Source organism: Neophocaena asiaeorientalis, unplaced genomic scaffold (genome assembly GCF_003031525.2).
Source record: "Neophocaena asiaeorientalis asiaeorientalis breed wild unplaced genomic scaffold, Neophocaena_asiaeorientalis_V1.1 scaffold756, whole genome shotgun sequence".
NCBI classification, from domain to species: Eukaryota; Metazoa; Chordata; class Mammalia; order Artiodactyla; family Phocoenidae; genus Neophocaena; species Neophocaena asiaeorientalis.
This window is the reverse complement of record NW_020172477.1, coordinates 176,655-194,177: the sequence shown is the minus strand read 5'-3', so window position 1 is coordinate 194,177 and position 17,523 is coordinate 176,655. Positions and strand designations below refer to the sequence as shown.

General features: G+C 41.7%; 1 protein-coding gene across 4 annotated transcripts in view; it reads right to left on the bottom strand.

Moving 5' to 3' along the window:
- Positions 1-7,376: 7,376 nt before the first annotated feature.
- The window catches only part of AAK1 (AP2 associated kinase 1), a 167,368-nt gene continuing 157,221 nt past the window's right edge, over positions 7,377-17,523 (bottom strand). For all 4 annotated transcript variants that reach the window (XM_024738184.1, XM_024738185.1, XM_024738186.1 and 1 more), the window contains one exon: positions 7,377-12,545. In XM_024738184.1, coding sequence (XP_024593952.1) covers positions 11,416-12,545 — 1,130 coding nt within the window. In that variant the 3' untranslated portion in view covers positions 7,377-11,415. The remainder of the gene's footprint in view (positions 12,546-17,523) is intronic.

The following is a 17,523-nucleotide window of genomic DNA, read 5'->3' as shown; positions in this document are numbered from 1 at the left end:
ATATATATATGTTTATTTATTTATTTATTTAACCATTCCCTTTACTAGCTACTCCAAAGATATCCAGTTCCTCCTCATTCTTAGCAGATTTGACTTCACAGAGAAAAAGATAGAGGCCTTTGGTGGTAGCAGTGGTGGCAACTGATTCTCTAAACTATTAAAGCCTTGCACAAGCTCACATACTTCTCTCTTTCTGCTGAAGGCATCCAGAATATTCCACTCCAGGAGCTTTGTTTGGAACTACCCTTATCTACCTAAAAGTAGAGCCTCCCAAAAGATTTCAAGTGTTATAAATCCTCTCCCCAGGAGTCTAGCAACCAGGAAAGATTGACTCTTATCACTGAAGAGGAGAATTCGGCTCAGGGATAAGAAATCACCTAAGCAGACATTCTCACAAAGCTATCACATCTCTATTCTCATAAGAAACCATTTATCCTTTCCTAAAAATCATTTGTTTTCCCATAGGTGTCCTTCTCCCCTTCTCCTTCCCCTTCTCCTTCCCTTTGATGGAAGAAATGTTCACATACTGAGGTATGGGGAAGTTATTCTGGCTTATACATGATTTGGCTTGAACTTTATGCTAGCTAAAATAGTCTGTCTTATCACCTGTCAACCACATATTGTACACGTACTTTAACCATTGAAAGAATGTTGCCCACCATCCAGTTATATAAAGGGTTAGGTCACAGTCCGTTGCTGTGGCTCACAGTGGGAGCCCTGAAGGGAATTCAGGGGGAAAAATCCAACACAGGCATTCTGCGTTTTGAATAAACTGGGCCCCTAGATAGTTAAGATGCAGACCTCCGGAAGAATTTCAATGACCCTAGATTCTTGCATCTTCCCATACATAGAAGGTCACTAAAATCATTAACTTGAGATAGCTGTTCTTTGTGATTAGCAGTCATCTTTTATCAGGATCTATGCTTGACCAGCCAAAAGCATCATATATCTCTGGGCTCCTCCCCTACCTCTTCAGAACAGTCTTCTCAGAGCTACTGAGAGGCTGTTTCTCAAGCTATATAGTCCTCAGTTTGGCTTGAATAAAACTCTCTTCTATTCTTATTTAGATTGTTTATTGATTATTTTGTTTGTTTGTTTGTTTGATTTTGTTTTTCAGTACTCGGGCCTCTCACTGTTGTGGCCTCTCCCGTTGCGGAGCACAGGCTCCGGACGCGCAGGCTCAGCGGCCATGGCTCACGGGCCCAGCCGCTCCACGGCATGTTGGATCCTCCCGGACCGGGGCACGAACCCGCGTCCCCTGCATCGGCAGGCGAACTCTCAACCACTGCGCCACCAGGGAAGCCCTGTTTATTGATTATTTGCAGCAGCACCTTATTAAGATGATATTGGGTTGGACAAAAGTTTGTTCGGGTTTTTCATAAAGCCCGGGTTACGGAAAAGCCCGAACGAAATTTTTGGCCAACCCAATACATATAAGCCCCAAATTCTAACTGCCACCATGAGTTATATTTTTCTGTGAATGCCCATGTAAGTATGTGAATAAAAATCTCTTTCCTCCGTAATGAGCTAAATGGGAAAAGAATTTGAAAAAGAAGAGATACAGGTATATGTATAACTGAAACACTTTGCTATACACCTGAAACTTACACAACATTGTTAATCAACTATGTTCCAACTAAAAAAAAAAAAGCACCTCTTTTCTCTTGCTAATCTATCATTTGGAAGTTTAATTTGCCAGCCCTCAAGAGCTGAACCTAAGAGTGTAGAGAGAAAGTTTTCCTCTCCAACACTGCATTAATCCTACCTCCTTCTTCCCATAGCAGAAGAGGCATCTTTCTTACCCAAAGCCAGTACCTCCACCTGTGTTCTCAGTCCATCTGCTTCCTTACTCCCCCTCCCAGTCCTTAGGGACTTCACCCAATTTATTATTTTTTTAAGTAAAATTTTTGTTCAGAATATATTAGATTTACACAAAATTTGCAAAGATAGTACAGATTGTTTCTGTTTATCCCTTACCCAGTTTTCCCTGTTGATAGCATCTTACATTACCATTATACATTTGCCACAGCTAAGGAACCAGCATTAACCAAACTCCACAGTTTCGCGTTATTCTCTTGGTTAGACTGGGGTTATGGGTTAGGGGGAGGAAGACCATAGAAGGAAGTGCCCTTCTCATCACATCATAGGGTTCGTGTTATCAACATGACCTATCACTGTTGCTATTAACCTTGATCATCTGGCTGAGGCAGTGTTTGTCAGGTTTTTCCACTGTGAAGTTACTCCCTTCTCCTTCCCCTTCCATACACTACTCTTTTTTTTTTGCAGTACGCGGGCCTCTCACTGTTGTGGCCTCTCCCGTCGCGGAGCACAGGCTCCGGACGCGCAGGCTCAGCGGCCACGGCTCACGGGCCCAGCCGCTCCGTGGCACGTGGGATCCTCCCGGACCGGGGCACGAACCCGCGGCCCCTGCATCGGCAGGCGGACTCTCAACCACTGCGCCACCAGGGAAGCCCCGTACACTACTCTCTGAACGCACAACCCACACTTAAATTTTGTGGAATTAAGCTCCACTTTGGGGAGATGGGGAGCTAAATAAATCAACTGAAATTCTTCTGTATATGTCTTTTCTTCATTTATTTATTCAGTCATTTTTTATATCAGCATGGGTTCATGGATATTTATACTTTGTTGTAACCTAATACTATGTTATTTATTCCATTGCTTAAGTTGTTTCAGCTTTGAGCATTGGAAGTTCATTCAGGTTGGGTCTGTGCCCCTGTGATTTTTATTTATTTTTTAATTTATTATGATTTTTAGCACTCCTTTACTTTCCGGCACTACAGATGCTCCTGGTTCATTTTGTATATTTCCTGCTCCAGCCCTAGAATCTGCAATTTCTCCGTGGAGCCCTGCTTCCGTGGAGAAATTCCATTAGAGAATGGTATTCAGAAACGAAGATCTGGGTGCTAGGTGTGCTTACTGTCCATTTACTTTTCATTTTGTTATTCCTTCATCTTCATCTGCTCCCTCTCTACAGATTGTTTCTCCTTAGCTGCTGGCATACAGACATATTCAAGTGTTTCCCTCATTAATCCTTCTTTATCCATGCTCCCCACTGGCAAGCTCCCTAGCTCTCTCTTCATTTCTGTTCGAGCTCTTAGCATGGTCACATTTTATATGAATTTGAAAGTGCTATATGAAAGATTAGTAAAGTCTCAACTTGTGTGCAAAATATAAAAGAAATACAAATATTAAAAACTGTCAGGTAAAGCACAATTTCAGGTGGGCTGAGGGAATTGTGATATTACCACATGTTGGTGCCACTAAAGCTGGTGAACCAAACAGAAATAGCTAACATTGATTGAGCACTTAAAGTGGGCCATTTTCTAAGCACACCTCATAGCAATCTGTATCATGGGCATTTAATGTTATTCCCATTTCACAAATGAAGAAACTGAGTCCCTTAGAAGTTCAGTAATGTTTCAAGATTACACAGCTAGGAAATGATGGACAAGGGATCAATTTCCTATGCAATGTATTTCCATTTTATTGTAATTATATTCATTGGAATCCATCCTTTTCTATATACATTTTACAATGGAGATTTATTCGTCAATTTTTAGTTCATTTCAAATTTTACCAATGGTTTCTACTACTGAGCTCTCTTGTGGCCACTATACCTACTAAGTTCAAATTTCCCAAATCAAAATTTTGATTTAAAAATGTCAAGATTTCAATCTTCCATCAATTTTTGATGTGCAGTTTTAGCTGTTTTGAATTTTACTTGAATATTTCTACCAGTAATATTCATTATAAACTGAAAAAAGTCTGACAGTTTATATTTAATTTTTGATTAAGAGAAAATTGTGATCCATTCCTCTCAGATAATGTAAGGTTTCTCTAAAGTGTGAAAAATAAAATTTGGGGTCCTTGGGGTCAAAAGGTCCTGCTCAGAAGCAGGATGAGGCATGGGAGATCTGGTAGAACTACTAATTTCACAATATCTGACTTTAAGAATTCCATATGTAGCAATGGCGTTGGTCCCAAATCTCAGCACTGGAATACTGGGCTGCCTTCTGAAGGGAATACTTGGAGTCCTTTGGGCCTCTGGGCTAAGCTTACATAAAAGCAGGTTGAAGAAGTACTTGGTCTCCTTCCTTGTAGGCTGACATACTTCAATATGAGGAAAGATAAACTCAAGGAAAAAACACATGATGTAAGGGGAAAGATCTTTATCTTCAAATACAGAGAAACAGGTCTAAACCATTTATTCTTGGCTTTTCCCTGGGTCTCACTCTGGTTCCTTCCACTTGGTTCTCACCTAGGGGACAATCCAAGGGCACCTCCTCCCTGGCTGGTCTCTTACCAACCAGTCTCAGGGCTGGCAAAAGTGAGTCATCAAAGGCTGTATGCAGAGAGAACACCCCAGGAGAGCTGGAGCTTCTAATTCTGGCTCTCTCTACAATTAAGGCAGAGATAAGTCACCACAGGTAAGCTCTGTCCACCTCTGCAGAAGGCTTCTCCTGCATCTCAGTGGGAGTGATGCATCTGAAAGGGTTTCCCCCAGAACGGTCTGAGTCACCGATAAGGAAGACTCCTTTTGGCTAATGAGAACTTGAAATAGAAAAAACATCAGAACTTCACGTTGTAGAACTAGGTAGGGCACATATTTAAAGATAGATAGATGAATCAGATCTTAAATAAATCTTCAGAAAAAGTAGGCAACTCTGGCTTTATTCATGCATCTTATACTAGAGCTCTTTGGATCCCTGGATCTTCTTTGAACACCATGTCTGTGAACTCAGCCCATTACCAATTCTCCCTGAATCACGGATGTCAAGCTCATTAAAGCTTTGTTATTTTCTCAGATTTGGAAAGGACGTAGGCAGGCAGGTTTTCCCCATAGTATGGATTTAAAAATTTTTAGGTATAATCCACTTCCACTAAAGATTTCTCTCTTTAGTTTCTTATGGTCTCTCTTTAGGGATTTTTTTTTTTTTTTTTGGAAGACTGCATATTAATGCAGGTCACATTCAGATAACACATTTTAGAAGTTCACAGGAAACTTTACATTGCAGAGAGCTCTGTGATTTTCCCAGCTCAGTCCTTATGGCTCCATTATCTTGTATTATTTCATTTATGCCTCCACAAACATCTAGATGAAAAGCAGGTCTCAGGAAATAACAATGCCAGCATTGGAAACCAACCAACCAATCAACCAACCAACCAAGAGTTGCTCTTTGAAACTTAAAAATGTAGAGCTAGCGCCTGCCGATGCAGGGGACACGGGTTCGTGCCCCGGTCCTGGAAGATCCCACATGCCGTGGAGTGGCTGGGCCCGTGAGTCATGGCCGCTGAGCCTGCGCGTCCGGAGCCTGTGCTCCGCAACAGTGAGAGGCCCGCGTACCGCCAAAAAATTTTTTCCCCAAAAAAAAAAAAAAAAAAAAAAAAAAAAATGTAGAGCTAGGCTTGGTACTAAGTGAAAGGTGCTTATGGAGCCCTTCAATCCTAGGAAGATCTGACTTAAGAAATAATACAAAGTGTAAATCATTTATTTTAATTAGGTCCATTTTAATAAAGTGTACAGGAGTTTACAACTCAAACAAGTATTCATAAAAACTATCAGATACATAAGAGAGCTCACACAAAGGGTGCAATAACATAAACCCGAGAGTCTGCAAAAAAGAGGTCCTGCAAGAACTGTTAAGATTAACTCTATAAATGTTTTTTTCCCTTTCTCATGTTCACAGACCTTGAGATTGTATGCACATCTTGTTTCCTGAGGTCTGATGACCTCAACATTCCTTACAGCTGGGTCGACCTCCTCATTCAGTCAACTCAAAATATAGTCAGTAGGAGTTCGTTCACCTCTTCTGCATGGAACGAGCATGGTCCTTGGCCTTTATTCCATTCCTATCCCCTAACAAATGACGTTAAATATTCCCTCTTTCAAAGTAACATATTGCAGGCCTTGCAGTATTCTGCTCACTACTGCCCTCCCAATACCACACATGAGAGTTTAGGTCAAACCCTACTGAGTTTTATCCTTGTGGATGAGAAGAGCATGCTTACTGTGGAAATGAGTCTAAGGCAATGGCTGCTTTCTCTCACCTTTGTCCAGTACAACTCCAGTTCTAACTCGGTAGGCTAACGGAACTGAATTTACTCATTTCAAATACCTACTGTCACCTCTTGGTATTCTTTGGATGCCTTCATTAGGAGGTATTCAACACCATGGCAGAAAGCATGAGGATACACACACACACTCCAATCACACTCCTCAAACAGGAGTCTTTGGTGGACTCAGATACAACTGACTTGCCATTTCAGAGTGGGAAGGTGATATTGTCTTCTCTCACTCCCCAAATCCCACTTTAACTGACATTGGTAAAAAAAACCACTTCTGTAATTCCTTACCAAAAGGAATCACATAGATCCCTCTAACATGTATATATGGTTCTATTAAATGCAATGTAGATGACATTGACTTAAGTTCAAGAAAAAAACATTATTATAAACTCAAAACACTGTTTCACTCATACTGAGATTGCAGAGAAGTAACTCGGACTAAATTTCTTATGGAATTACAAGTTACAGGAATACTGGACTAAGCCACCAGTGTGCTGGTTAACATTTAGCCTCTTTTTTTGGCTTGTGGGATCTTAGTTCCCTGACCAGGGATCGAACCTGGGCCCACGGGAGTGAAAGCACAGAGTCTTAACCACTGGACCACCAGGGAATTTCCCCATTTAGCCATTTTTACAAGCTACTCTAGAGTCCTTCAAACATAAACTTGCCCCTGCATTCTAGGGCACTCTGGGCCTGTGTTAGATCAAGGTAGAGAGCATGAGGTTTTGGGGCTGTGTCTCCAGAGTAAGGCTGGGCTTCTGCCAACCTTCCTTCATCCTTTCTTCTAGTCCCTAAGAAAAGGGGAAGGTGAGCCATTTCACTCGTATTTGGAATTATTCCAGTGTGGTGAGATTATCACAGGCTAGGCTAAAATTTAAGAAAAACTGTTTACAGTAACAAGGGAGGCAAATAAAAATTAGCACGATCATTCATTCAGTCATACCTCTCACTCCCCACTTATTGGTACGATGATAATAGGGGAATGTCAAGTGAGGAAATGAACAAGGAAGGTGAGCCAGGAAGACTTGCAGGGGTAGAGAAAAAGCAGGAAAGACCTGTGTCTGGCAGTTTAAAGATGGGATCTGGGCATCACATGTGGGAGGCCTGTTTCCTAATAAAGGTCAAGGTGCAAATGAGGCTGGTAGGACCAGGAAGTCAGAGAGCAAGATGGCGTCCTGGCAATCAAGACACTGCCAGTGTGGATTCCCACATCGAAGCTGAGCAGCTAGTTGTTTTCACAGCCTAGCAAATTTATCTTGTAGCAAAAGAACACAAAAACAATTCCCAGCCAGATACTACTTTTTATTTTCAAGCATTTTGAAATCCTTCCTTAAGTGAACTTCACAAGTTTGCAAGTGTTCTGGTGGTTAAAACAAACAAAACCAACCAACAAACAAGTAGTCGACAGTCACTGGAAAAAGCAAGAATTTAAATTTACATGATTACATTTAAAATCTTCATGTTTACTCCAGAAAGCAGGATTGGAGGATTACAACTCAGGGATGGCTGTGGGCATTTACAAGGAGCTCTTGCCTCCTTACAAGCTGTGGTCTCTTCAGAGGCTCTCCTATGTATCTTTCATCAGAATAATCTGGGTTCCAAATTTCTCATAGAAAACTGCATCTGTGTGACCAGTAGCAATTCCGAACTTGACTGGCCTGTGTTCTCCAATTTTAATTCCAAACACACAGCAGAGAATAACATCTTTCTTTATTAAAGGGACCCAAGGGACTCCATTTTAGGTAGTATCCTTCCTGCTAAAGAGTGAGTTGGATCTCACTTTTCTCTAGTTTCCTATAATAAAATTTCCTATTTGATAGGATGCATACATACTATATAACCTATGTTTTGACAACTTCCTTAGGGAAGCAAATACAGCATGATCGAATTTCTATTGTCAGAATCACTCTGGTGATTACACCTATTTTAAAGAAAACTGAAATCCGCTACTTTTTGAGTCAGCGAAATGTCCACCAAATAGCTGAAAACATTGATGTACGTGTATTCTAAAACTTACTAAATAGTGGGTCAATAAGATACTGGTATTTTTCTTGACAGTTCACAAAGGTTGCCAGGTTAAACTCAGACCTAACGTGGGCGAGTGAATACATATACACCAGTCCACACATATGAAATTTTCAGCTCAACAATGAGTGGGCCCAAAATGAAATGGAGTTTGTGACCTAGATTTCTTTGGGTCCTGCCCTGCATCTGCTTCAAGCGTCAAATTTTGTTCATTCCATTTCCCAATCTAACCAGGATTTGGAGCTAAAGGGTTATCTGTGTGTGAACTCAAGAAACAGACATGCTAAATATTTTTCACCACACATAAGATAACTTCATGAATTCAATAGTGCCTGTTAGTCCATTAATGTGGATCCTTTAAGAGTTCATTAGTGCGTGCTGCGGGTCAATGCTTTATGTCTACATGTACCCTGGCTCATTGTGCTCCACTGAAATGAAAGGTCACAGGTTCCTGCATTCCGTACATGTGTAAAGCAAGTAACACATAAAACAAACTAAAACAAGTAATGCAGTATTTTGTTGACTATATGTTTTCTTTTTCTCCTTAGTGTTAACCTAATGCAGTAGTTGTTGGAAACATGCATCCGCTACTAATTCAAAGCGCCCTGAGCACTCCTGATTCCCTTAAAACGAAAATTTTCCAGATTTCCAGATTCAGGATGGACTCTGGCAAGAACATTTTATCTTTATTATTTTTTTATTTTTTGGCCACGCCGTGCAGCATGCGGGATCTTAGTTCCCTGACCAGGGATTGAACCCATGCCCCCTGCACTGGGAGTGTGGAGTCCTAACCGCTGGACCGCCAGGGAAGTCCCAAGAACACTGTGTCTTTAAATGATGCATTTACTCTATATGATCCAAAGAAGATCAGCGCAGAGTTCACTAGTTATTAACTAATAATTAATGTAATCCGATAGTCCTAAAATTTTCATGCATCATTAAGAACACCACAAAAGTAATCTAGCATGTGTTTATATTCATTTCTTGTTCAAAAAAGGTATTTAGAGTCTCCAGCCATCATAGGTCTCCAGTGAGAATAAAAAAGGATTACAAGCACAGCTTGACAAATGAGTCAATTATGTAATAAAATTACCAAGATTTTATTGATTTTCACCTTGAGAACTAAAATGATCAGAAGGGAAGTGATCAAATAACCAAAGGAAAGTCATTTTGCAGGGCTGTTACAGAGGTAATCCTGAACACCTCTGGTGAATTAGAATGACCTTCTGCTTTAAGAGTTTCTGGGGTGAGAACTCTCCTTGAATATTCCCATCCTTTTCACTCCTGCATGTGAAGGCTTTAATTGATAAAGGCAAGGGAAGAGCTTGGGGTGCTAAGTTCCACACCTGTTAGCCAAAACTATTCAAATGGAAAGATGATTCTACATCCACTGTTACACAGAAAATTCAGAAATGATCATTGGGAGAAAAGCCCAATGAACATTTAACATCCATAAAAGTGAAGGACCAGCACTGCTGAAACCTCAGTTGGAAAATCATTGCTAGGAGCCCTGATCCAGTGCCTATTATTTAAATTTATCTTTTAACCTGGACAGCTGAAATAGGTGGAGACTAAACTACGAAAAGCCTTGAAAAGTATCTGTTCATATTTTACTGCCAAGATCCCTGAACTTCAAATTTAAAAGTGTGACACTTAACTGCAGTGGAGTTTGGCATTCAGGCTTGATTCTTGGACAAATTTCCCATAATCCTTAAATCATTAATCTGGGTTGGTAAGCAACTCTCCCAACATCTCCAGCTAATGGAGAAATCACTAACATTTACTACAAGTCACAGGAAGCTTTCAAGTTGAAATAGGAAATTGAACATCTTCAGCAGAAATCTTCCCACTGAGACGTAAGTTTCATTTTAAGGCACTAATAATAAAGGGTATGAAAACAGCCAAGAATAAGTCAGATCTTTCCAGAAATACAAGACATTTCAAAAACACAAGTGAGGCACCTATCTGACCTACTTTAGCATCCAAGGGGACAGAGAATTGAAAGGTTTTCATGGCTGGCTGGTTCAGCTCTTTTCCTTTCTCCCTAACTTATTTACATGTCTCAGATTTCTATTTCCTCAAGAAGCAATAGACAAAGGTGACAAGGATGTGGAAAAACAAGCAAATCTAGTTTGTAGCCTAGTCTCATGATTAATTAATTTCCTACTGACAGCATGGAGTGCTCAGACCTAAGGTTTTTAAGTACTTTTTAAAATTACTTAGACCACAAACCCAGCGTTTGGAACTGTAACATTGTGCTCTTTTCTATTGTTCTGAGGGGGAACTGTATAAGGATAATTAATTTCTCAAGCCTGTGTAAATGGAATTTGTTCATGGCAAATTCTAGAGGGGAAAAAAAAAATCTACCTAGAAACTTCAGTTCCAACAGGATTTTCCTATACATTCCAATGAATTCAATTATGCCATGAGAAAAGAACTCAATAAAAACAGGGTTCAAGTCAGTTAGGTCAGGAGACCAATGTCAGCAAATGAGTGATTGTGGAGGTACGCGAGGTGGGACAGGGTTTAGCTAAAGGAAGAATGTTTCCTGTGCACACAGACATGCACACACATAGCTGTGCACTCACACGAATTTTTAAAGTGTGCACATGGGGAAGGCTCAACACTATTAGACACGAGCATAGATATCTGTTCGCATTTCTACAAAGGAAAGGATCTGACACACGTCACACACCCACAGACACTCATGCACGAGGACCCGTGTGGCTTGCACAGACTCAGATCCGGAGAATCCTTCTAGAGCTGCCGGCTTCACAGGAATGATTAGTATCTGCGGGATTACACTTCCTTTTGACGTGCAGAATTTTTATCTGGTTTTCTTTCCTGAAATATACCCTCTTCAAGCGTATGAAACCAAGTCCGGGAGGAACTCATCTTGATTCCTTGATAGACATGACTCAGAACAGGAACTACAGGAGTCAAACTAGCAATAACATGGCCCCTTTGGGAAGTTATTTCTGGATTTACTGGGAAGTAGTTCTAGACTTAAACAGTTTCTAGGCAAACAACAAAAAGCAGAGCTCTGGGTGGAGGTGGAGATGGAAATGCCTGGAAGTCCAGAAATCAATATAAACAAAAGAATTGAGCATAACTTAAAGGAGTTTCAACTAAGTTATCACCTCGACTGAGTTTGCTGACTGAAGAATTCCTGCTGACTCATGGAACTGGAAGATAATAATTGATATGTCCATATTTCTTCTTAGGAAGGCTCAGCTGGGAGTGATGTGGTGGGTATTAAGGGTGGGGTAGAGACAGAGGCCTAAGGCTCAGGTATGGCTCCTAAGGTTTCTGCTTGCCTGATTTCGAAGGAAAGGGCGCTAAAGCAAAAGGATCAGCAGCTGTCAGCTCCGTAGTCCTGGAGGAAAGGGATGTGACGGAAACAGAGCCAGCTATCGACTGCTTATTGGTTTGCGAAACAATTTTGTAGGCAGCGATGGGCTGGGCTTCTGGACTTGGCTCATCTTCTGGGCTATAGTGACGGGAATATTTGGATAAAGACTGGGGTCGGAATGGTTTGCCAGCCACGGGGCCTGAGACAGATTCTTTCTGGGGCTGAGGTCCTTTGTTTCTGTCATTAGGATGGGCGCCAGATTCCAGAGAGGTGCCCCTGGGAGAGACGCTGTCAAGATGGTCTGCTGCTTGTACAGAATGGGAGGGGTGGTTAGACGGTTGGGCAAAACCAGCCATGGAATACTGAGCTCGGACAGAGGGATGCACGGCTCGATCAAGGCCCGGGAGCAGAGGGATGTCATTGGTCTGACGGAGGAGACCGGGCTGCGCAGGAGACTCCGGGGAGGCGCTCTGGGCAATGGTTAACTCCTCCATGCTTTTCTTCTTAGTGAAAGGAGCTCTCAAGAACACGTCCGCCTCCTCTGGCTGGGAAGGAGCCACGCTGCCCTTGCAGACAAATGGGGCTTTGGTGAAAATGTCCACGTCATCAGCGGGAACCCTCGAGCTCCTGAAGGGAGCAGTGGCGAAAACATCTGGCTCACCGAGTCCGTCAGCGGTTGGCTGCGTGAGGGCTCCGAACTGGTTCTTTCTTCCACCTTGCGCTGCCTTGGCTTGCTCAGGAGAGACTTCTGGCTGAGCGAAAGGAGTGGCTCCTCCCAGCTTCCCCTGCGGAGGCCTGCAGCTCTCATCCTCTTCTGACGACTCCAAGAGGAGAGGTCGAGACCCACTGCAGTCCAGCATGTCCCCCTCGAGGTCGGTCCCCTCCTCTTCACTGCTGTGGAACGAGCTGTTGCTGGAAGGGCCATCTCGGGCCAAGTAGTCATATTCTAAACTGTTCTGAGTTTTCATTCCAGGTACTCTGGAGGGGTCTGGATACAGGGGAAGGTCTTTAAAACCCGTTGATTCTTTAAAGTGCTCTACAGTTATTACAGGATAGGGATTGGGCTCTCTCTGGATACCTAGAAAAGCACAAAACGCAGAATTAATGCACAGGTCCATTCAACTCTCCTTGTAACATTTAATGGTCAACCCGTGGCAGAAACATTGTGGAACCAAATAATAGATGTTGAAAATGGAAAAGGAAAAACAGAAAAAGAAAAGTCAGGCAAGGAAACTGCACACAAACTGGAACACAACCAATCACGGTCTCACATTTCGGAACACGATAGGCACGATGTGCAGGAAAGCAGATGAAGATGTTAGGCACAAAGACATTCAGCGTAACTATGCAATGCTCCTACACACGGGGCCAGGCACTGACACCTGCTCTACCTGGTGCTGGCTAAGGATGGAATGAAAACAAACCCAGTCACTCATCTCCACATCCACCATGACAGTTCTGGCTGATGCAGAAATACTGTCTGGGGACAAACTCAAATCAGATGCGACATGTGGTCATCTGCTCCACACTGCCTGTAACTGAGGATGGAACCTCCCCCCCCCACCCCACCCCGCCAAAGCAGGAGAACGTGGCTGCTTGATAAATGCAAAATTACTTGATGATTTACATCATAAGCACTATTCAAAGAGCACAAGAGTGCCTCAAATATGAATACTGAAGGCACTTTCTAAGGGGAGGAGACATAATCAAAATCATATTAAATCAATCACCTTCAGCTAGAGTTGCCCTGGAATTTTGTTTTCAGTCTTCTAAGTTAGCAAAGATCTCCTCTGCTTAAATGAATCCATCATAAAGTTCTTTAAGCAGAAGGAGTAAAATGCACAGGTAATTACAGAAGTATTTGCAAACTCTAATAAACCAATCTATTTCTATCTAGGTAGAGGTGCCTCAGGGTGCTCTGGCTTTTAAAATCAAATAGACAATTATCAGAATGCAAGAGAGCTTACCTTCCAAGAAATATTAGCAGGTTGGAAGTATGTCATTGGGCACATGTTAGCAAGAGGGCAGGAAAAAGGCATATGTAACTAAGCAAGAAGAATCCAGAGAAAGGCGTGGCTGGGGGTAGAGATATCATGTCATCATGGGTTTCCCAACCCACCAGGGTAAGAAATTATAGGTACCATGATTTGGACTCTTATAGATGACTCAGAACCTCTGTACAGAGGAAATTCAATCATCCCCTCCCCACGTTACCCTCTCCCCTTCTAAGCAAACCATTAGGTAGTAGAAACTTCTGCTAACAATTTTCCCCTGCTAAAGTTTCTGCTTGAATTAATCACACAGAACACAGCAGAAGCGGCATCAAAATCAATTTATTGGGAAACCAGTTACTTAGAGGCATTACATTGTAAAGAGATGTAGAGAGAGATCTGAACATTTTAGAAGATACTGTACAAAAATACTATGTTTCTCTGAATCCTGTAACTTTTTAGCAGTGCTTCTTTTTAAACAGTTCTGACCTTAAATATTGTTTTCAGAAACAAAAAAGGTGGGTCCCCCCCTCACCCCGCCACCATTTTTATTTCTCTTTCTAGAACTCTGAATGTATTTGGTGAATTCCAAATTACAGGGTCTTTAAGTTAAATTCTGTACTGGTGCCAAATGGCTTTCTGAATAGTATATGAAGAGGATAAATGTTTCCTTGCATTATAACTTTAGTATGTGCACCCATATGGTGATAGGAAAGCGTTAGTCAGGGGACAGGAGATAAACGGAACACCTTCTCCTTTGCAATATATGTGGAAAGACATAATTCTAATCTCTCAGGCGAGTATATCGATGTGAGATCTGTCACAGTGATTCCCAGATGATGATGTCTGTGGGGAAATTCAAATGAAATGGGGCAGAGAAGTTTTCCAAGATAAGATTTGCTGAGCAAAGTGGTACGAATGGCCCCCAAAACTCCTTGAACCGCTTTCTAACACAGTTATCAGTTGGACAGTTTTTAGTTCCCAAAATTAAGTCATGACTTCTCATCTTCCAAAACCACCCTAAAAGCTGATGTGCTTCTATGGGAGAGCAAAATATCTCTCAGGAGAAAACTGGCAAATTTAGTCATGACCAACTCCGGCCACCATGGGAACCAATAATGAAAATGAGCACTAGTTTGACTGAAGCTAGTGTTCTGGGGAAATTTAAATGGCATGTAGTCAAATCAAATTGTGTGCACAGACCTCCAAAAAGCAGCTACCTATAGAACGCAGGGCATCTCGGATGCCTGCAGTGTTAGAGTACATTGTGAGAGCTGTAAAGTACCAAGTAGGGGTACCCATGTGCAGGGTCAGACAGGCTAGAAGGGCATTCCTAACCTATCTAAATTACTTACGTTAAAAGTGAGTTCTTGGTCAAGTCAACTGTAAACCTGCCAACTCAGAGCATATTCCATGACCTTCATGCTGAATAGGAAAAATCACACCTAAAATTGCGACAACTTTTAAAAACTTATATAGTCACAAAAATACTATAACATCAAGTTTGAAAGGAGAACTAGTCTCCAGTCCTTCAAAACAAGGCCAGACCTATTTCATCTCTCTCTTTGAACATGAATCTGCTCTATAGGATTGGAAAAGCACCTTTAAAGGATTTTCCCTTGAAGGCCAGATCTCTTAACCTTTCCATTCTTTTTAGAGGAGGTGCAGTATGACCAAGGCTGAGAGCAACCACCCTTCGTAACCCTCCAAGCCTGGCGTTCTGGAGAACAAAGACACGCAGTGGGTATGGGGCACGCAGACATCCACATTCCCTCAGGGAATTTTGGTGGTGGCAGCACAAGAAACAAAGCAGTCAAGAGAAGGACAGATTCTAAATAATTGTAAACAGAAGGTAGGCATTAAATCTTGTTGGTAGTTAGAGGGTTTTTTTTTTTTTGAATATGCGTGTGTTATTGCAGGGAGGGAAAGCATGTATTTTCAGGGTGAACAGTCCTTGTATATGAATATAGCCTTGTACTGTCAGAAAAACATGTTGGAAGCAGTCTGCCTACTAGCAATGAAAGACTTATACTAATTTAACCTCAGTGCCTTGGCCCAGTTCCTTTGGAAACCAATGGCATGCAGAGCAGATGCCCTGTGACCAGAAAACTCAATAAAGCTAGCCAGTTGTTCTTGGGGTAGGGGTGGGGAGTGATGGGCGGGGGCTTTGGGCTTAAACCTGGGACCTGGCCTCACAGGGTCAGGGTCTCCCTTATCAAGCATAAGGGTCTTCCTTATCAGGAAGCTTAAGGTAGGGCATTTTGTTCTAATTTCCTCAAATTAAGTCATGTCTCTTTTCATTTTGCTTTAGCACATTAAATTAAGCAAGAAGTCAAAACACACTTCTTTTTCTTGCTCTGATGTAGGACTGCGTGCCACGTTGAGGTTAAGCACACTTTTTGACACTTCCACTAGGAATAACTCCATTTTAGTCTATTTTGAGGCTGCAAATTAATGTCGATTTCAGTAAGAGCGTATATGCTTCAGAAAGAAGGCATCCTCAAAAGTATCTGATGCTTTGGCAACTATCCTCACCAATTCCCTATTAATTTCCAAAGCAACCCAAAGTGCTGAATAATTTAGAATAGGTTTACCCTGGAAATTTTATCTGATGGACAGTGAGGGCCAGTGTTTCCTAAAAAAGAATGAAAATCTGAAGTCTTAAATTGCAGGCTGGATATTCCTGAGTGCAATATATCATGCGTGACCAGAATTTTACTTTCTCCCATACTATAAAGAGAAATAACAGTTATAGGGAGTGTCAAAGACATAGTTCTTGCCCAAAACTGAAGGTGAAGTCTTGGGAGTATTGAGAAACCTTCTCGTATAGTTAGCAAATAGAAAGCAAAATACCCTTTACAAGAACTTCAGAAATGTAGCACCAAATGAAATTCACACTCTCAGAGCTGAATCAGGGAATCAGGAGATGTACGTCAAACTAATAATTTCCATGACCTTTTGCTTAGATAATAAAATTAAGCACTGGGTTCTACCATATGCTGTGGAGTTGCATTAAAACCCACGCCTGGAGAATAAGATATTTGATGGGGGACAACACTGGCTAGAGACCCTGGGTCTCTCAAGCCAATAGAGCAATTAAACGAGAGAGATTTCTCCCTGGGCATGAAACTGCCGTTGCCAACATAAAATGTTTAATTAAATTGGCCTGGGTACATTAAAGATTAAATTAGAGGAGGGTAGCTGCAAATCTGTGCTCGCTTTTACAGCTCCATGTCTGGTCATATCAAATGCAGGCTCACAGGGGTTTATTCTCTATGACTGCAGATGAAGCCGGGGTAGCCATGACTCATTAAAATGTCCTCTGCACGTCTCTCATACGTGTCTGCACTTTCCTTGTGCACAGGTGCTTATGGTCACTCAACAATATGTTTAAATCCTTCTCGCAAAAGTGGGTTTTCAGATCAGGAGAAGAGCAGCTACTGTAAGTTATTTAGTTATAGCTCTGAACGTCATGCTCCTGTTTTAACAGATAAAAGTCTTTATTTTCCTGTATGTTTACATAAGAAACTTGTTTACAGACTTGTTTTTTATACAATACTTGTGTAGCAAAGTTCAAATTTCACATTTTTCTGTATAAGATAGCTTCATGTACCTCTGTTTGCTTTGTCTTCTTGGGAGGACAGGATAAAGGTCTGTGGTGAATACACATCCATGTGATGAGGCCGTGTGCGACAGGGCAGAGAATACTCCTAGGGCAAGGCTACATCAGAGTGGGAACCAGGAAGATATCTTCCATTCTAGCAACTACCATGCTGCTGCACAGATCAGCATTGTCCAAAGAACCTCTCTCCCCCATCACAGTGAAAGGAAACCCAAGAGAAACAAAATAGTATCTTGTTACAGATTATTTGAAATGGAGGCCATCTGGGATTCATTCTGACTCAAGAAATCCAAGCACATCCAACTCTAGGAACATTACTAGTGGGGAAAAGGAAAAGGCTAATAACTTTGTGCTGGTAAAATTACAGTCTCTTGAGAGGAATAAAAGATGGCTTTGTAATATCTGGAGTGTTTCAGTAAAGGTACCATTTTAAGTATCCATCT